Source organism: Pongo pygmaeus, chromosome 13, assembly GCF_028885625.2.
Source record: "Pongo pygmaeus isolate AG05252 chromosome 13, NHGRI_mPonPyg2-v2.0_pri, whole genome shotgun sequence".
NCBI classification, from domain to species: Eukaryota; Metazoa; Chordata; class Mammalia; order Primates; family Hominidae; genus Pongo; species Pongo pygmaeus.
This window is the reverse complement of record NC_072386.2, coordinates 24,804,009-24,823,743: the sequence shown is the minus strand read 5'-3', so window position 1 is coordinate 24,823,743 and position 19,735 is coordinate 24,804,009. Positions and strand designations below refer to the sequence as shown.

The 19,735-nt window shown below is 38.4% G+C and overlaps 1 protein-coding gene across 2 annotated transcripts in view; it reads right to left on the bottom strand.

Annotated features, from left to right (window-relative positions):
• RIGI (RNA sensor RIG-I) overlaps positions 1–19,735 on the bottom strand; it is a 78,104-nt gene that overhangs the window by 32,183 nt on the left and 26,186 nt on the right. Inside the window, exons 2-9 of one of the 2 annotated variants that reach the window (XM_054502885.2) lie at positions 14,370–14,504; positions 6,442–6,623; positions 5,075–5,222; positions 3,982–4,101; positions 2,015–2,122; positions 1,373–1,526; positions 585–843; positions 107–269 (exon numbers count right to left, since the gene is read on the bottom strand). In XM_054502885.2, the coding sequence (XP_054358860.1) occupies positions 107–269; positions 585–843; positions 1,373–1,526; positions 2,015–2,122; positions 3,982–4,101; positions 5,075–5,222; positions 6,442–6,623; positions 14,370–14,504 (1,269 nt within the window). Of the gene's footprint in view, positions 1–106; positions 270–584; positions 844–1,372; positions 1,527–2,014; positions 2,123–3,981; positions 4,102–5,074; positions 5,223–6,441; positions 6,624–11,947; positions 11,965–14,369; positions 14,505–19,735 lie in introns of those variants that run through there. The other variant, XM_063650244.1, reaches the window with a different exon arrangement.

Here is a 19,735-nt window from a genome sequence, read left to right as displayed (position 1 = left end):
ACTAAACACAGAGAGGGTCAAAGTTCAGTATCCGTCTAGATGGCTCTGAACTAGAGGTAGCAGAGAGTAACAGAATCTCAAAGGCTTGTTACTGGATCCAACTTACACTTCTGGGGCTTATAAACAACTTGCTCCAGTTCCTCCAGATTGTGTTTGACTGTTGCTATCACTGACGCATCAAGAGAGGCACACAGCTTGCAGATATAATCCAAGGCTTCATCTGTGTTTTTGGCATCCCCAACACCAACCGAGGCAGTCAGCCCAATGACCTGTAAGGAGCATTCAAAATCATTAGCTGTCTGAGAAATGGTACAATGTTTCCACAACCCCTCAAATAACTCTTTCCTGCTGGGGTAGGGCTTTTGTTTTTTTGTTTTTACTAACACACAGTGTATGGCATATGGAGACACATAATGCATATTTACTAAGTGAACAAATGAATAAAGGAACCAGAATTCATAATGAGTTGTACAATATGGACTTGGGACCTGAGAAGGACATCTTCAGTGTGGCCATAAGAGTAAGAAAATAGGAGTTAGGAAGATTATAGCTCTTCTGAAGTATTCGTCTGACTTTGGAGATACCTGTGGCAGTGGGCCTGAAGATCCTCCAAGTTTCTGATCTAGATAATTAAACATGATCATATTGTATGGGTGTTGTTTACTAGTGTTGTGGCATTCATCAAATATCATCAAAGTAAAGATGGATAGTGATGGAATCGTTCCCTTTTTAAGGTTGTTCACAAGAATCTGTGGAGTTAAAATGATGATGTCATTGTTCTCAACAATCTGTTCCACTGGGACATTCTCAGCTGTTGCTCCAGAAATGCCTGTAACTCTATACCTGGGAAATGACAGAAATTCCATATTACTAACCACGATGTGAATAAGGAACTACAAAGACGAAATGCTAGATCAGAACATCAACTGATTAAATTCTCCCTGAGTCCAAAAGAAGAATAGCTGTAGGCAAGTCCTTAGCACAGAGCCTGACACATAGTAAGTGATCAATAAATCCAAGCTAGTTGTAATTTATAGTAGTATATATTATTTTAAGTCACTAATAGAGAAAAGAGTACATAAAAGAATAATATCAAATAAATTATAAAATCACTAAAGAAGTTAAATGTGCCACGTAAACATCAAATTTATTCCTGAAGTCATTTACTCCCCATAGAAGGGCAAACCAGGGGAGTTTAAGATTTCTGGTACATCTAACAAAAAAGACTTGAATCCATGAAGGAATAACATCTGGATTATATAAAAGCTGAATCTAATATAAATTTTTTAAAATCATTTGTCAAAAACAAAACAGAAAACACATCAATCACATGAAGCTGGAGAAAAAGAGTTGAAGCAACTATTATACCTACCCATGTCTTTCAAAGTATTTTGAGAATACAGATTTCTGCTGTTCATACACTGGGATCTGATTAGCAAAAAAGACAACTTTCCCCTTTTGTCCTTGTGGGAATTTTTTAAGATGATGTTCACATATAAGCAGTGAAACAAAGGTTTTTCCACAACCTTTTAACATGTAAGGAAAAAAGAAAACATGTAACTCATATGTTAGATATTTCTCTAGAAACGTGTTTATTTTTGGCTCTTCTAATACCACTGAGCTGACTAATTAGTTGATAATTTAAATATGTTAATGATTACAGAATTTACACTATGACTAAAAAAAATCAAGCTGCTCCCTAAGTAGCATGCCAACAGCCAGGACCCAAAAGCAAGCTAAAAGAGGACACTTTTCTTTATCTTCTCATGAAAGGTAAAGAAAATACATTAAATACATTAATGTACATAATTAATTAATTACATAATTATGTACATTAATTAATTAATGTACATAATCCCATAAAATACATTAGGATTAAATTAGGACAGTTTTCTCAAAAGACACATGGAACAAGGAAAAAACTGAAACTTGCCCATTCTGTCCCAGTATTCAACAAAAGAAAAAAAAAAGGAAGCAAACAGAAAATCTATGTAAGTAATGGCAATAGGCTTACCTGTAGGAGCACATATTATTGTGTTTTTTCCTTTCATAGCAGGCAAAGCAAGCTCTAATTGGTAATTTCTTGATTTAAACGGGCTGCACAAGTTTGTATCACACACTTCTGGAATACAAAAGGAGCAAAATTACCAAACAGTTCCTGCTCTGAGGAATAACAGCAATAGCTACAGTCTAATGTCCACAAATTCTGACTCCAGCAAGAAGAGCCTCATTGGAGCAAGTTTAGAATCCTTTCTCTTGGTAACCATTCTAGCTTTTCCACTAATTTGAAGTACAGAATTCTCTCAGTGACAAAGTATTGATGGCAAGAAAGAAAAAAAAAACATGAATTATTTTTTATACAATCATGGAAGGCTAACAAAGAGAAACCAAAGCAAGAATGGCCCAATTCAGGGTAAGACAAGCTGTCCACTAAAGGCAATGCTGTATGCAAAAAAAGCAACAAATCCTCCCACGATCTTTGAAGAAAACCAAACTGTTAACATTGGATTCTCAAAGCAATTTCTTATTAAGGAGCAATAACGCTCTGTCATTCTTCAAGTTCTCAAATGATATTTTCTCTCAACATAACCAGAAGTTTTAAAAAATAATCAAAGGCTTTATCTCAATAACAGGTAGGCATATAAAACGTTAAGAGCTAGCAAAGACTTTGGAAATTATCTACTGAGTCTAACCTATCCATTTTAGAGAAAGGGAGAATTTCTAAAAGGTTAAGTGAATTAAACTCACACAAAAGACATGTAAAGGCCAGGTGCAGTGGCTCATGCCTGTAATCCCAGCACTTGGGAGGCTGAGGTGGATGGATCACTTGAGGTCAGGAGTTCAAGAACAGCCTGGCCGACGTGGTGAAATCCCCATCTCTACAAAAAAAATACAAAAATTAACCAGATGTGGTGGCACATGCCTGTGGTCCCAGCTACTTGGGAGACTGAGGCAGGAGAATCACTTGAACCCAAGGTTGCAGTGAGCTGAGATTGTGCCACTGCACTCCAGCCTGAGCAGCAGAGCGAGAGACTCCGTCTCAAAAAACAGTAACAACAACAACAACAAAAGGCATGCAAGAATCTTCACGTGTCAGAAAATTTAAAGCAACTCATATTCATTGATTTTATTGTTTTTTTTTTTCCCAAGGGGTAACAGATTTTATTCTGAAATGACCAAAAAAACAAAACAAAACAAAAAAACTTGTAACATTCAGTTGCAGAAGTAATCTGTACATTTTCTCTTTATGATGTTATTCTAATATCATTTTTCTTCTACCACCACTCATTATTAATCCCAATTTCCTTCCTGATACTCTTTTATAAATAACTTTTTATTATGGCATATTATGCAACTTTCTGGTCTCATAAAACCATCAAGAAAATATGCTTTGAGAAGCATAAGGGGGCCTCACAGGGCCACAGCTAACTTATACAGTGCCTTTGTGTAAATAAGAAAAAGGAGCTCCTCTTGGAGGACACAGCCCGTCAGTGCACTGTGTGGCAAATGGCACAGGTTGGATCTCAGCCCCTACTCAACCTCTCAGCCAGGCGCATTTGGGTAGCACACTAACTTCATCCACTTGCAGGGCAGCCCAGGAATCCTAAAAGGAAATTGAGCAAGTGACTCAGAAATAGAAGTAGTATTTCTTTAGAAAGCAAGGCTGATTTGGGAATTCATAGACACTGGGTTTTGTTGAAGACTCTATTTGCAATATAGACATATAGACATGCCCATACTTTCTCAGTGGTAGAAGAAAAAAAAGATAGTAAAAGAAGAAAAAAAGATAGTGGAAGAACTACGAGAGAATGGCATTCTAAATATAGAAAAAGTATCTATTGTCACATAAATTCTCTTTACTTTCTTAATTTTCCTTACAAAACCTTTCACAAGGCTGTGACTTTGGGTACTGCAAAACATGTCCCCACACCAAATAGCAGAAGAGCACCATTATGGAAAAGAACAAACAATGCCGGGTACCTGAAGGTGGACATGAATTCTCACTAAGATTCTGGCATTCTGGATCTTCTTGGTAGAAAATCTGTATGTCAGAAGTTTCCATCTTATCCTCAAGATCTTCTGTTTCAACATCTTTTATACCTTTTTAAGACCAAAAAAGTCTCAGAATCTTCACATAATCTGATTATAGTTTTGATGGTGAAAGCTCCACAAAATGGTCATAACACTAAGATTTTAAACTTCTATTAAAATTTCTCCCAACCACTCCCCTTCACCTTTTAAAACAGTTAAAAGAATCATTTTGAGTTTAAAATCTCAATTTGGAGTTGACCTCCAATGTAATTTAGAGCTATATTACCCAAAGTGTGGAATGTATTGCCCTACTGAATCAGAATCCTCATTTTAACAAGACCTCCGAGGGATTCGTATGCACCAAAAAAAAAAAAAAAAAAAGAAGCATGATTTAGCAGACATTCATGTCTTCTTTTTCTGACTGACTCTTGACCCAATAAATCAGATGTGTATTTATACAGTTTCTGAAACAACTTATGATCTAAAGAAGCCTAGGAAAGCTAAGACCAGATATTCAGATGTTTACCAAACTCAGCCTTTGAAACAATGCTCTGAGTGTCAGCTTCAAGAAACCAAATGGTAGTTCAGACACTTAATGACAACCAATTCTTTCATCCGTCGGATTCGGTTCCAGATGGCTTCCAGTAAGAGAACCAGGCAATGTCTATCAAGAAATCTACTCTGAAAAGGGGGTAAGTCCTGGAGTTTGAACCTTTAACTCTAGAATTCTCAAGCTATTTCTCTGATAATCTAAACTTAGACTGGGAGTTTGGATTTTGCCTTCCTCAAATCCTTTGGGCCAGATGGGCTAATTCTGGATGACAATGGTTTTCCCCAGTCCATTTTTAGGGGTTATATGCAACTAAACTAATTTTGTAGGCAAGTAACTGCCTCCCTCCCAGAATCCAGCTTCCTGCTGGTCTCGCATTAGAGATGTAGCTCTGGCTATCTGAGGGGAAAAACACCTCTCTGATGGGATGTAAAAGGCCAGTTGGAATGAGCGAGCCCTAAGTAGAGCTGTGAGGAGGGTACACTGTCTTACCTTTCTCTACAATCCACAGTTCACTGAACTTGTTCCTTTCTTTCTCCAAAGCAAGTTTCAAAGTTTTGGGCCAGTTTTCCTTGTCTGATCTGAGAAGGCATTCCACCAATTTCTCTGCACCTGCCATCATCCCCTTAGTGGAACAAATCTAAGCAAGATAACTGTAGTTTATTGATCAATTATCTCAAAAGTTTTCCATTTATCAGTTTTTACTGAAGAAATGTCAGTCATGTACTATCTGATTTAAAGCCATTGTACATTACGGTTCAATGGGTCATATCCATGACAATTTTTGCCCCATCCAACACAGTCTTTTAAGATACTTTTTCCTTCATCCTTGTCCTTTATACATGATGTCACTATGTCAAGCCAAGCCTTCTCATTGCCTCTAAGTTCTTATACCTATCCTCATCAGCAATATTAGGAAAATAATCATTTGACAACCATTCCCAACATGGGTATATTGGCATATAGCAATATTTGGAAACAGATAACAAAATATTAACAAATTTTTTTTCAGGGTTGAGGAATTTGTATGACTTTTACTAATCATAATAACTAAAGTTTATTGTACACATACTCTGTGCAAGACATACATGAGTACTTTACATATATTATCTCATTACCCTTATGAAAATACCATATTAATAAGGTACCATTATTATTTCCATTTTACACACAAGGAAACAGATAGATATTCAGAGAAACTAAGTAACTTGCCCAAGATCATACCGCTAGTGGTTGAGCTATGATTCTAACAAAATTCATCTGTGTCCAGAGTCTAAACACTTAACTGCTAGAGTCTGTAGCCCTTTCTCATTTGCTCAACTGTTCAATTTAAATTTGCATAAAATACTGTTCACAGACTGTGGTGATTTTAACTGAAAATAGGGCAAACTTCAAAAAAACTTTGTGACATAAAAATTACTCAGTTCACATTAAAAGTACTATTCTGGCTGAGCACGGTGGCTCACGCCTGTAATCCCAGCACTTTGAGAGGCCAAGGCGGGTGGATCACGAGGTCAGGAGTTCGAGACCAGCCTGACCAACATGGTGAAACCCCATCTCTACTAAAAATACAAAAATTAGCTGGGCATGGTAGCACGCAGCTGTAATCCCAGCTACTCAAGAGGCTGAGGCAGGAGAATTGGTTGAACCCAGGAGGCGGAGGTTGCAATGAGCCGAGATCACACCATTGCACTCCAGCCTGGACGACACAGGAAGACTCCGTCTCAAAAAAACTACTATTCCATGAGTACTTTTGTGGGTTTCAATGATCTTTCTCAGGTCTAAAACAGTATAGAAAACAGAAGACCTTCCCATGTTATAATTATTTCCCCCAATTTTAGTATTTTATATTAACTTACCTGTAGAATTTCTTCACATTCCTGATTAATTAAACATTCAGACAGATCAGAAATGATATCTGTTGGAATAATTCTGGTTTTAAATTCTGGTTGTAAACGTTTTAAAAGTAATCTATACTCCTCCAACTTTTCAATTTTTTTGAAATCCCAACTTTCAATGGCTTCATAAAGTCCAGAATAACCTGAAAAGAAAGAAAAAAATGTGGACTTTTATGAAACCAACTGAAAAATACTTTGAGATTAGTATCATAGAAATCATGTTTGAACGTATGGTGGTAGAATTCAAAAAATATCTGTAAATTACCCCCAATTGTCATTGATTTTTCAAAAAGAAAACAGTATTCATTTTAGTCACCCAACACTTTAGGTCTTCTGGCAATATTTATTATCTATTGGGAAAAAGTACTAAGGACAACTTTGAAGTATTACATTTTGATCTTAGTATAAAATCTTTCTTCCAAAGTGCCTCATGGACTTCACCTACAATCCCTGATTTGTCTTTAAAAAGTCAGAGTCAACAGGTTTATTAAGTATCTTCTCAGTGGAAAGCAGTAAAGAAGGCAAAAAGAAATATAAACCTTAATTCCTGCCCCCAAGGAACTTTCTTTCTAATTTTTCTAAGATAATATTAAGTAAATGGGAAATTTACTTAATATTATTCTACATGCCTTTAAAAGACATTTATTTAAAAATCATATTTAGAAAGTTCAGAGAAAAATACTAATGGCCAAGAAACATACATAAGATGTTCAACCTCATTCTTTTTTTAAATTGTAGTAACAAACAGATAAAACATTTACCATCTTAACTATTTTTAAATGTACAGTTCAGTCGTGTTAAATTCATTTTGTTATAAAACAAAAATCCTGACCTTTTTCACCTTGCAAATCTAAAACTCTATGAAACAACTATTCCTTTTTCTCTCCTCACCCTTGCTCCTGGTAACCACCACTCTTTCTGTTTCTATGAATCTGACTACTTTAGATAATCTATATAGGTGGCAAAATACAATATTTGTCTTTTTGTGACTGGCTTATTTCACTCAGCACAGCGCCCTCAATGTATGTCCATTTTGCAGCATGTGCCAGGATTTCCTTTTTTTTTTTAAGGCTGAAAAATATTCCACTGTATGTGTATATCACATTTTGTTGATCCATTCATCACTGATGGACATTTGAGTTGCTTCTACCTTGTAAGCTATCACGAATAATGCTACTATCAACATGGATGTGCAAATATCTCATCAATACCTTGCTTTCAATGCTTTTGGAAATACACCAGAAGCAGAATTGCTGGATCATATGGTGATATATATTTTCAATTTTTTGAGGGACTGCCATACTGTTTTCCATGGCTGTTAACACGATTTTACAACCCTACCAATCAGGCACAGGGTTGCAGTTTCTCCACATCCTCACCTATACGCATTATTTTCTGTTTTTGTTTTTATTTTATTTTATTTTTTGAGGCAGAGTCTTGCTCTGTCACCCAGGCTAGAGTGCAGTGGCATGATCTCGGCTCACTGCAAACTGCCTCCCAGGTTCAAGCAATTCTCCCGCCTCATCCTCCCGAGTAGCTGGGATTACAGGCACCCGCCACCGCACCCAGCTAATTTTTGTATTTTTTAGTAGAGATGGGGTTTCACCATCTTGGCCAGGCTGGTCTTGAACTCCTGACCTCATGATCCACCCGCCTTGGCCTTCCAAAGTGCTGGGATTACAGGCATGAGCCACCACGCCCAGCCTTGTTTTTGTTTTTATAGAAGCCATTGTAATGGGGGTGAGGTGATATCGCACTGTGGCTTTGAATTTCTCTGATGATTACTGATGTTGAATATCTTTCCATATACTCATTAGCCATTTGTACACCATATTTGGATAAATGTCTATTCAACTCCTTTGCCTTTTTTTTTTTTTTTTCTGAGATGGAGTCTCACTCTGTCACCCAGGCTGGAGTGCAGTGGCATGATCTCTGCTCACTGCAACATCCACCTCCCGGGTTCAAGCAATTCTCCTGCCATAGCCTCCCGAGTAGCTGGGACTACAGGCGTGTGCCACCACGCCCCGCTATGTGTACTTTTAGTAGAGACAGGGTTTTGCCATGTTGGCCAGGCTGGTCTTGAACTCCTGACCTCAGGTGATCCACCTGCCTCAGCCTCCCAAAGCGCTGGGATTGCCTATTTTTTAATTTGATTTTTTGTCTTTGAGTTGCAGGAGTTCTTGATATAGTCTACATATTAACCCCTTATCAGGTATATGATTTGCAAACATTTTCTCTCATTCCATGGGTTGACTTGTCACCCTATTATGTCCTTTGAGGCACATACGTTTCATATAGTCCCATTTGTCTATTTTTTCACTTTTGTTGCCTATGCTTCTGATATCATGTCCAAGAAATCACTGCCAATTCCAGTGTCATGAAGTTTTTCCCCTATGCTTTCTTCTAGGAGATTTAATAGTTTTAGGTCTTATATTTGCTCTTTAATGCATTTTGATTTGATTTTGTATATAGTGTGTGATGGTTAATTTTCTGTGCCAACTTGACTGGGCTAAGGGATGCCCAGATAGCTGGTAAAACATTACTTTTGGGTGTGTCTGTAAGGGTGTTTTCAGAACAGATTATCATTTGAATCAGACTGAATAAAGAAATTCACCCTCACTGATGTGTGCAGACATCATCCAATCCATTAAAGACCAAAACAGAACAAAAAGGGAGAAGAAGGGCAAATTATCTTTCTTGAGCTCATCATTTCTCTTGCCCTTGGACATCAGAGGTCCTGGTTCTCAGGCCTTCAGACTCTGAATTACACCAACTGCTCTTCTGATTCTCCAGATTGTGGACAGCAGATCATGGGACATCTCAGCCTCCATAATCACGTGAGCCAATTCCAAAAATATATATACACATACACGTAAGTAACAATGTATATACATATCCCATCATATATACACACACATAAATATATCCTATTGCTTTTGTTTCTCTGCAGAACTGTAATACATGGTGTAAGTGTAAAAATTCATTCTTTTGCATATGGATATCCAGTTTTCCCAACAACATTTGCTGAAGAGACTGTCCTTTCCCCATTGAGTGGTCTTGGTATCTTTAAGCATATACTTGAGAATTTATTTCTGGGTGCTCTTTTGGCCTATTTGTCTGTCTTTATGCCAGTGCCACATCATTTTGATTGCTACAGATGTGTAATGTGTTTTGAAATCAGGAGAGGTGAGGCCTCCTGGTTGATTCCTCATTATCAAAATTTTACCTATTCAAGATGCCTTGAGATTCTCTATAAATTTTGGATAATTTTTTCTATTTCTACAAAAAAAAATTCATTGGGATTTTGATAGGGATTGCATTGAATCTGCAGTTCACTTTTGGTAGTATAGGCATCTTAAGTCTTTAATTCATGAATGGGGATGTCTTTCCATTTATTTGTGTTACCTTTCATTCTTTCAGCAATGTTTTGTTGTTTCCAGGGTATGAGTCTTTTATCTCCTTGGTTAGGTTTCTTCCTAAGTATTTTAATTTTTTTAACGCTATTATAAATGGAATTGTTACCTTAATTTCTTTTTTGGATTATTTGTTAATATATAGACATGCAACTAATTTTGGGGTGTTGATTTTGTGTCCTGAAACTTTTCTGAATTAGTTCTAATAGTTTTTTCTAAAATCTTTAGGGTTTTCTACATATAAGATTCTGCCAACAGCTGGGTGCGGTGGCTCACGCCTGTAATCCCAGCACTTTGGGAGGCCGAGGCAGGCAGATCATGAGGTCAGGAGATTGGGACCATCCTGGTTAACATGGGGAAACCCCGTCTCTACTAAAAATACAAGAAATTAGCCAGGCATGGTGGCAAGCACCTGTAGTCCCAGCTACTTGGGAGGCTGAGGCAGGAGAATGGCGTGAACCCAGGAGGCGGAGCTTGCAGTGAGCCGAGATTGCGCCACTGCGCTCCATCCAGCCTGGGCGACAGAGCAAGACTCTGTCTCAAAAAATAAATGAATAAATGAATGAATGAATGAATGAATAAATAAATAAATAAATGATTCTGCCATCTGCAAACAGATTATTTTACTTCTTCCTTTCCAATTTGGATACCTTGTCTTTCTTTTTCTTGCCTAACTGCTCCAGCTAGGACTTCCAATACTAAACCTTATTCAATTTTTAAAATAAAAATTAAAAGTACTATTTTTACCTAACAGGTTGGTAAGGATTAAAATAACTTATAATATCCAGATTAATCATATCCCCAAAGTGGAGAAACAGTGCTTTCTCTGATGAGAAACAGAAACCAGCCCTTTGGAAAGACTTGCTCCATTACTGATTTCAACTAACCTCCTGACTGCCCCTCCCTTTAGCAGTTTCAACACAACAACCAACCAGCACTTCTTCCTGATAAGAGACCACCAACCACAGAGTGGGTCTGGCCAGTCTATGAATGATGTGCAGTGAGAGTTTTCATGTCCTCTGCTTCACCTTCTGACATCAGAGGGCCAAAAACTCCACCCTTGGATCATGCTAACACTGCCAGTTTTTGAACATGGGTCCCATGGAAAGGCATGAAGCTCAACTGCCCAGGTGCATGCTTCTACTTTCATGACTCCTCCTGTAGCTTACTGAATATTTGGTCACCCTGTTCAGCATAAATCTCTGTTTTACTCTTCCCACCCTCAAAGTGCCTGTTTCCTGCTTCTGGCCCGAGGCTACACTTCCCAGCCTGTCAAAATGGCCACCATGCAGACTGCAACCCTTTATGAAAAATAAAGCTCTCCTTTCCAAATTTATGAACTTCATGATTCTTCTGTTGATAGAAAACACCACAGCTCTGAAAACAGAAATGTAAAAATTATGTAATATTTGATGCATGTACCAGAATATTTGTAACATATATAATAAAGAGTATAACAAGAAAAGGAACATATGTGAACCTACTATCGAACTTAAGAACCACCATATTCTGGCTGGGTGCAGTGGCTCATGCCTGTAATCTCAACACTTTGGGAGGCTGAGGCAGGTGGATCACTTGAGGCCAGGAGTTCAAGACCAGTCTGACCAACATGGTGAAACCCCGTCTCTACTGAAAATACAAAAATTAGCTGGGCGTGGTGGCATGTGCCTGTAATCCGAGCTACTCAGAAGGCTGAGGGACAAGAATTGCTTGAATCAGGACCCAGGAGGCGGAGGTTGTAGTGAGCGGAGATCGCGGCACTGCACTCCAGCCTGGGCTAGAGTGAGACTCCGTCTCAAAAAAAAAAAAAAAAAAAAAAAAAAAGAACCACCATATTCCAATTCTTTGTGCCTTCTCTTTCCAACACCTCTGTCTCCCTGCCAAAGTCACTGCTTCCCTGTATTTATCAATACCTTAATTTTTTTATAGTTGCATATATTTGATTCTCTAAGCAATATGTTAAGTTTAGCTTTTTGGAGCTTTATAAATATTATATCCTATGACATGTAAGTTTCTCTTTCTTTAAAATTTAACATTACATTTCTAAGACTCACCTGAGTTGTCATCTGTAGATGTGTTCACACCTTTTCATTGTAGTTTAATGGACCATGTGTAAATATTATAAAATTTATGTATCCATTCTCCTCTTAAAGGACATCAAAGTAATTTCCAGTTTTGTTTGCTTGCTTTTGTTGCTACAATTATACTATGAACACTCTTATATGCATATTCTGGAATATATGTATAAGTTCTTCTAGGGCACAAACTTAAGAGTGAAACTTTTGGATAGAAGGATACATGAGAGTTGAACTCTACAAGGTGATATCAAGTGATTTTTCAAAATAGTTGTATCAATTTACATTCCACATAGTGATATTTAAGATTTCTGGCCAGGCACAGTAGCTCACGCCTGTAATCCCAGCACTTTGGGAGGCCGAGGCAGGTGGATCACCTGAGGTCAGGGGTTCGAGGCCAACCTGACCAACGTGTCAAAACCCCATCTCTACTAAAAATACAATAATTAGCCAGGTGTGGTGGTGGGCACCTGTAATCCCAGCTACTCAGGAGGCTGAGACATGAAAATAGCTTGAACCCGGGAGGCAGAGGTTGCAGTGAGCCAAGATCGTGCCATTGCACTCCAGCCTGGGCAACAGAGCGAGACTCTGTCTCAAAAAAAAAAAAAAAAAAAAGATTTCCATTAAATATCTTCTTTAAGCCTTAGCACTGTTGGACTTAAGTTTTGCTATCTAGTAGTCATAAAATGTTATCTCACTGTGTTCCTAATTTACAATTCCCAAATTCCTAACTGGGCTGAGAATCTTTTACATTCATTCACTTTTCATTCTTTGTATTCATTGCAATGTTTGTCCAAATTTTTTGCTCTATGTATGTTTTCTTTCTTTTTCCACTTGATTTTAAGACCTTTTTAATATATTCTAGATTCTAATCCTTTAGTGATTATACATTTTGAAAATATCTTCTCCCAGAGTTTGTGATTTGTTTTTTTTTTTTCGCTTTCTTTATAGTGTTTTTGATAAACATGATGTAAGGAATACAAATGTATTTATTTATTTGTATCCACATGGGCATAAAAGTTAGGGTTTATTTTTTAAATGCAAGGTTTATTTATTTATTTATTTAAACTTGAGAAGGAGTTTCACTCATTGCCCAAGCTGGAGTGCAATGGCGCAATCTCAGCTCACTGCAACCTCTGCCTCCTGGGTTCAAGCAATTCTCCTGCCTCAGCCTCCCGAGTAGCTGGGATTACAGGTGCCCACCACCACGCCCAGCTAATTTTTGTATTTTTAGTAAAGACAGGGTTTTGCCAAGTTGTCCAGGCTGTTCTCAAACTCCTGACGTCAGGTAATCTGCCTGCCTCATCCTCCCAAAGTGCTGTGATTACAGGCGTGAGCCACCACGCCCGGCCCAGGGTTTGTTTTTTAAATACAGGGGTCTCCCTGTGTTGCCCAGGCTGGAGTGCAGCAGCGCCATCATAGCTCACTGCAGCCTCAAACTCCTGGACTCAAGCAGTCCTCCTGCCTCAGCCTCCTGAGAGGCTGGGACTACAGGCACACGCCACCATGTCCAGCTTGAATTTGTTTGGCTTTTAATATTATTCTGTTTATAAATGCTATTTTTTGAATAGCTCTTCCTTTCCCAGTAATCCTCCTTTCTCAGTGATGTCTAATATATCAGGTTTCCATAAAGATATGGTCCTAATTAGAGGGTCTCTATTCTGTTTCAATGGTCAGTTTGTCAATGCCAGAAACAACATTTCACTGTCTCAATGCCTGTAGCTTTCTAATAAATGCTAACATGTAGAAAGAAAAGCCCCAATCTACTAAATTTGTCTTCTTCAGGGGTGTCTTGACTATTGTTGGGTCATAATTCTTCCATATACATTGTAGAATCAACCTGCCACACTCACTGAAAAAGTATGTAGGATTTTTATTAGAATTATATTGAATATACAGATCAATGTAGGGAGAACTGACGTTTTTATGATCTCAAGCCTCCTTCTCTATGTGCATGGGTATGTTTTTCCATTTAGGACTTCTTTAATATCTTTTAATAACATTTTATCATTTTCTCCATTCAGACCTTATACATCTTTTGTTAGATTTATTCCTAAATACATTACAATTGTTATTATTAGAAATGATACTTCATTTTGGATTACATTTTTTGTTTGCTTCCATTGGGCAGAAATGCAACTAATTTTTGTATACTGGTCTTATATCCAAATAATCTTGCTAAACTCTTCCATTAGTGGCAATAATCTCTCTGCAGATTCTTTTGTTGGATGTTTCAGGTAGACAATTATATCATCTGCCTAAAAACTGTCTTTACATTGTCTCAGACTAAGAGGCATGAACTATAAGTGGATACTTCAAATTTAATAGCTTTTCACTTTTACAGTATTGTCAAGCAGCAAAGTAACATCCTCTGCTTTATGATTAAAAAGAATGAACTAACCTGCATGGTCTAGGGCATCCAAAAAGCCACGGAACCAGCCTTCCTCCTGGAGCTCCAACAAGAACTTGAGAAAAAGTGTGGCAGCCTCCATTGGGCCCTTGTTGTTTTTCTCAGCCTGAATATACTGCACCTCTTCTACAAACAGAAGCAAAAATGACTCATCAAACTGTAGAACTATTAATCATTAGAAGAAAAACCAGAAAAGGATCACCAGACCTTCCCAAATAGGGACAGGAATTGTAACAAGTCACAGCATTGGAAGAATCTTTGGAGAAGCAGCAAAACCTCTGCCCAGGCCGACTATGCCCATTCTTCACCAAGCCACTCTTCCCATCCTCTCTGGAAACCTACAGTTTGGTGTGGAGGTCTGAGCACACATTCTAGAAAAGTAGTTTCTTGAAGATGTGTAAAAAAATCTCCCTGCAAAAAGGGAGAAGTCATGGTGGCCTCAAACTATCCTCCTGCCTCAGCCTCTCAAAGTACTGGGATTACAGGTGTGAGCCACTGCACCCAGCCTCTACAAACAAAACAAACAAACAAAAAAATGTAATTAGTTGGGTGTGGTGGCTCACACCTGTAGTCTCAGCTACTTTGGAGGCTGAGGTGGGAGGATCACTTGAACCAAGGAGTTCAAGGTTCCAGTAAGCTATGGTGGCATCACTGCACTCCAGCCTGGGCAACAGAGTGAAAACTTGTCTTGAAATAGGACAAGGAAAGGAGAAGGAAGGAAGTAAGGGGTACTTCCATGGTCCTTTTGGGAGAAAACTATCTACCAACCTGCTGGTGGTCATTCTAACTTTGTACACTAATTCCATGCCCAGGGAGTAGTAATAAAAATGATACCATGGTATGACCTGATACTTGATAATTTTCTGGGTTTTGTTTTCCATTGTTGATGGAATGCAAATTGCAAGGGAGTAAGCAAGTTGTCAGGCTGGTGAACCACTATATTCTCATAGATTAGAAGAAGACCTAGCACGTAATAGACAATAAACAAAGATATGTTTAATGAATGAAGGAAGAGAAGAAGGAATGCCTTATAATCTTGCTCTACTTAAAGGGATCTCTGCCAAGCTCTCTGTCTTGACAACAATAAAATCAACCCTTTCAAAAAATAAAATTCAATGGTTTTTGGAGCTGTGAATCCATTACTACTATCTAATTTTAGTACATTTTCATTACTATAAAAAGAAAACCTATATCCATTAGCAGTCATTCCCTACTCTCCCTCTCCTTAGCCCCAGGCAAACACTAATCAAATTGAGTCTCCACGGAATTGACTATTTTACACATTTCATATTAATGGAATCATACAACACATAGTCTGTGTCTGGCCTCTCTTACTTTGCATAATGTTTTTAAGGTTTAACCATGTTGTAGCATGTTATTATTCATTCCTTTTTATTGCCAAATAATATCCCACTGTATGGATACACCACATTTTGTTTATCCACTCATCAGTGGGCATTTGAGTTGTGTCCACATTTTGGCTATTACAAATAGACACGCTATGAACATTCATGAGCAATTTTATGTGATGATGTATATATTCATTTCTCTTGAGTACACACACAGGTGTGAGATTTCTAGTTCTTATGGTAACTCAATTTTTAACATTGTAGGGAATTGTCAAACCATTTTCCAAAGGAGCTGCACCATCTTACATTCCCACCAGTAATCTAAGAGGATTCCAATTTCCACACATCCTTGCCAATATTTCTTACCATCTTTTTCATTTTAGCCTTCTGTATTAGTTTCCCGTGGCTGCAATAACAAATTAGGACAATCCAGGTGGTTTAAACAATAGAAGCTTATTCTCTCTGTTCTTGGAGGCCAGAATTGTGAATCACCGTGTCAGCAGAGTCATGCTTCCTTTGAAGGCTCTGGGGAGAATGCATTCCTTGCCCTTCCGGTTTCTGGTAGCTGCTGGAATTCCTTGGCTTGTGACAACACTCCCTCCAACTTTGCCTTCTGTTTCTGTGGCTTGTGGCCACATCACTCCAATCTCTGCCTATGTTTTCACACGGCATTCTCGTTGTCTCTATGTCTTCACATGGCTGTTTTCTTAGAGGGACACCAGTCATATTGAACTAGGGGCCTGCCCTACTCTAGTATGACCTCATCATAACTAATTACCTCTGTAAAGACACAATCTCCAAATAAATCACATTCTGAAGTACTAGGGTTTAGGACTTTAACATATATTTTGGGTAGAGGGACACAATTCAACCCATAACAGCAACCTATCTTGTCACCTATCCCAGCTTCCCTGGACCCACAATCCTACCGTATTCCATTGAGTCAGTTCATTCTGTTCCTAAGCCCATTCCTTACAGCTGTACTTTTGTTCCCAGGCCTCCCTGCTGCTTGAGCTTCCTTTCAACATGCTAACAGCCATTACAGATATTCCACGCGGAGATGCAAATTTATCCCAGCCACAGCTACCGCCTTCCCAGATAAACTGCCTTGCAGTATCCTGGGCAGTTCACATTTACTTTGCATGTGGTCAGGCCCATCCTTCTACGACCTGGCCCCAATATCTGCTGCTACACAGTAGTGACAATTTCCTCAAAAGCACCGACAATGCAGACAAAACTTCATCTTTGACAATATCTCCCACTGCCTTTGCTGTCCTGGGGCCCACTATGATGTCAAACCTCAGCTTCTCGAGATAGAATTTCTTGATCCCTTCTCTGCTTTCTCAGTCTCCTTACTGACTAAAGCTCTTTATTGACTACTGACTAAAGCACTTACACTGCATAGCATGTAGTAAATGTGGGCCTGTCTTCTACTTGAGACTGTGACTTGGAACATTTGTCTTGTAATCATCAGCACAGTACCTGGCTCACGCATGTGTCCAGAAAGTGCTACCAAAGGAATGGATACTCAGAATACTGCCCACCTGGTGGCCCTCCAGAATCATGGCCTTTGACTCCAAAATACTATAAAAAATCTGCAGCTGGGCACAGTGGCTCACACCTCTAATCCCAGCACTTTGGGAGGCCGAGGCGGGTGGATCACTTGAGGTCAGGAGTTCAAGACCAGCCTGGCCAACATGGTGAAACCCCGTCTCTACTAAAAATACAAAAATTAGCCAGGCGCGGTGGCTGGTGCCTATAATCCCAGCTACTTGGGAGGCTGAGGCAGGAGAATCACTTGAACCCGGGAGACAGAAGTTGTCATGAGCCAAGATCATGCCACTGCACTGCACTCCAGCCTGGGTAATAGAGCAAGAGCAAGACTCCAAAAAAAAAAAAAAAAAAAAAAAACCCCACACACAAACCCCAGGTCTGCCTTGAAACATCCTGGACAATGTGTGAGTGAGAAAAGTGCTGCAGCTTCCAGGGTACCATGCAAGTTCTCCAGGAGAAACATGGCTTCAGTGCTCCTTTTCCAAGATGTTACTAGTGTCAATAATCACAATATCTGATTGCAGAGAGGGTTACAGTAAACGAGATGCTGGATGTGGGCACGGGGGGAGTGTGGATAAGCTCCCTTTGCTTTCCACGGATGGCAAAAAAATATGAGTCAAAAGTTTTATATCCAGCCATAACACTCATTAGTGTCTCTGGTCCCTCACTGAATCCTCACTGATAAAATATACTTGTCACAGCCCGGCACAGTGGCTCACGCCTGTAATCCCAGCACTTTGGGAGGCCGAGGTGGGTGGATCACTTGAGGCCAGGAGTTCGAGACCAGCCTGGCCAACATGGTGAAACCCTGTCTCTACTAAAAATACAAAAATTAACCAGGCATGGTGGCCAGTGCCTGTAATCCCAGCTACTCGGGAGGCTGAGGCAGGAGAATCACTTGAACCCCGGAGATGGAGGCTGCAGTGAGCTGAGAGCTGAGATCCCACCACTGCACTCCAGCCCAGGCAACAGAGCAAGACTGTCTCAAAAACATATATATATATTATACATTTAATATATATAAAATATATAAAATACATTTAATATATATAAAATACATTTAATATATATAAAATATATAAAATATATTTAATATATATAAAATATATAATATATAAAAGTATATATCTATTATATATAAGATATAATATATATTTAAACATAATTATATATTTATTATATATTATATATTATATATTTTATATATAATTATATATGTTTAAATATATATCTATTATATACAATAGATATGTAATATACAATTTTATATATATTTTATATATTAAATATATAATAGATACAATATATATGTCACAATTAAAGTTAACCAATAGAATCTAGAGCTTCCAAAGCAGCCTAGAAAAAAATAGGGAATAGAGAAAAACTTTATCAATCTAACAGAAAATAGAAAAAGGAGTTGAACCCAAAAGGTATGTGGATAGAGATGCACATTATAAAGTAAAAAGGCATAAATAAGAAAAATGTAAATCAACTTCATAACAATGGTTGCCTCTGCAGAGGGAAGCAAAAGAAGACCTCAAGGGTATCTTTCACATTAAAAATTAAGAAGTTCCTCAGCATGCTTTGTCTTTTAACTTACTTTCTGGTATTTTTATTGTGAATGTACTCTATAAATTAGCATGGGGAGAACTGAGATGTTTACAAACCTATAGTCCCCATGCAGAAACGTTGGCTGTCTCTTCCTCACTCAAATCAGAGCCAGATTTCTCTTCAGGGACTTCATAGTTTTCTTCATATCATTTCAGCATTTTTTTTGTTAAATGTATGACTATCTTCAATCACACATAATATCCTCTAGAAACCATCCTTCTACATATCTAATTATGTGTATAAATATATAGTTTTAAATAAATAAGATTGAACAAATATGCTCTTTTCCACTCAGTGGATTATAGATGTTGTTTCCTATTAATAAATATGTACCTACATCAACTTTTAGTGGCTGCATAGTTTTATGTCACATAAATGTAGTATAATTTAATGTATTCCTTGTTAACAGGTAACTAAAATGCGTTTAGTACAGACACATCTATGTCTTTACCTGCTTTACCAACTTTTCCCTGGAATAAGTTCTCAGAAGTATAATTCCTCAGTTTAATGGTATATGCTTTTAAATGTTGAGGCCAGGCACGGTGGCTCATGCCTGTAATCCCAGCACTTTGGGAGGCCAAGGCAGGCAGATCACTTGAGGTCAGGAGTTCAAGACCACCCTGGCCAACATGGCGAAACCCCCATCTCTTCTAAAAATAGAAAAATTAGCCAGGCGTGGTGGCTTGCACCCATAATCCCAGCTACTCAGGAGGCTGAGGTAGGAGAATCACTTAAACCTGGGAGGTGGAGATTGCAGTGAGCTGAGATTGCGCCATTGCACTCCAGCATAGGCAACAGAGTGAGACTCTGTCTCAATCAATCAATCAATCAATCCACAAATGA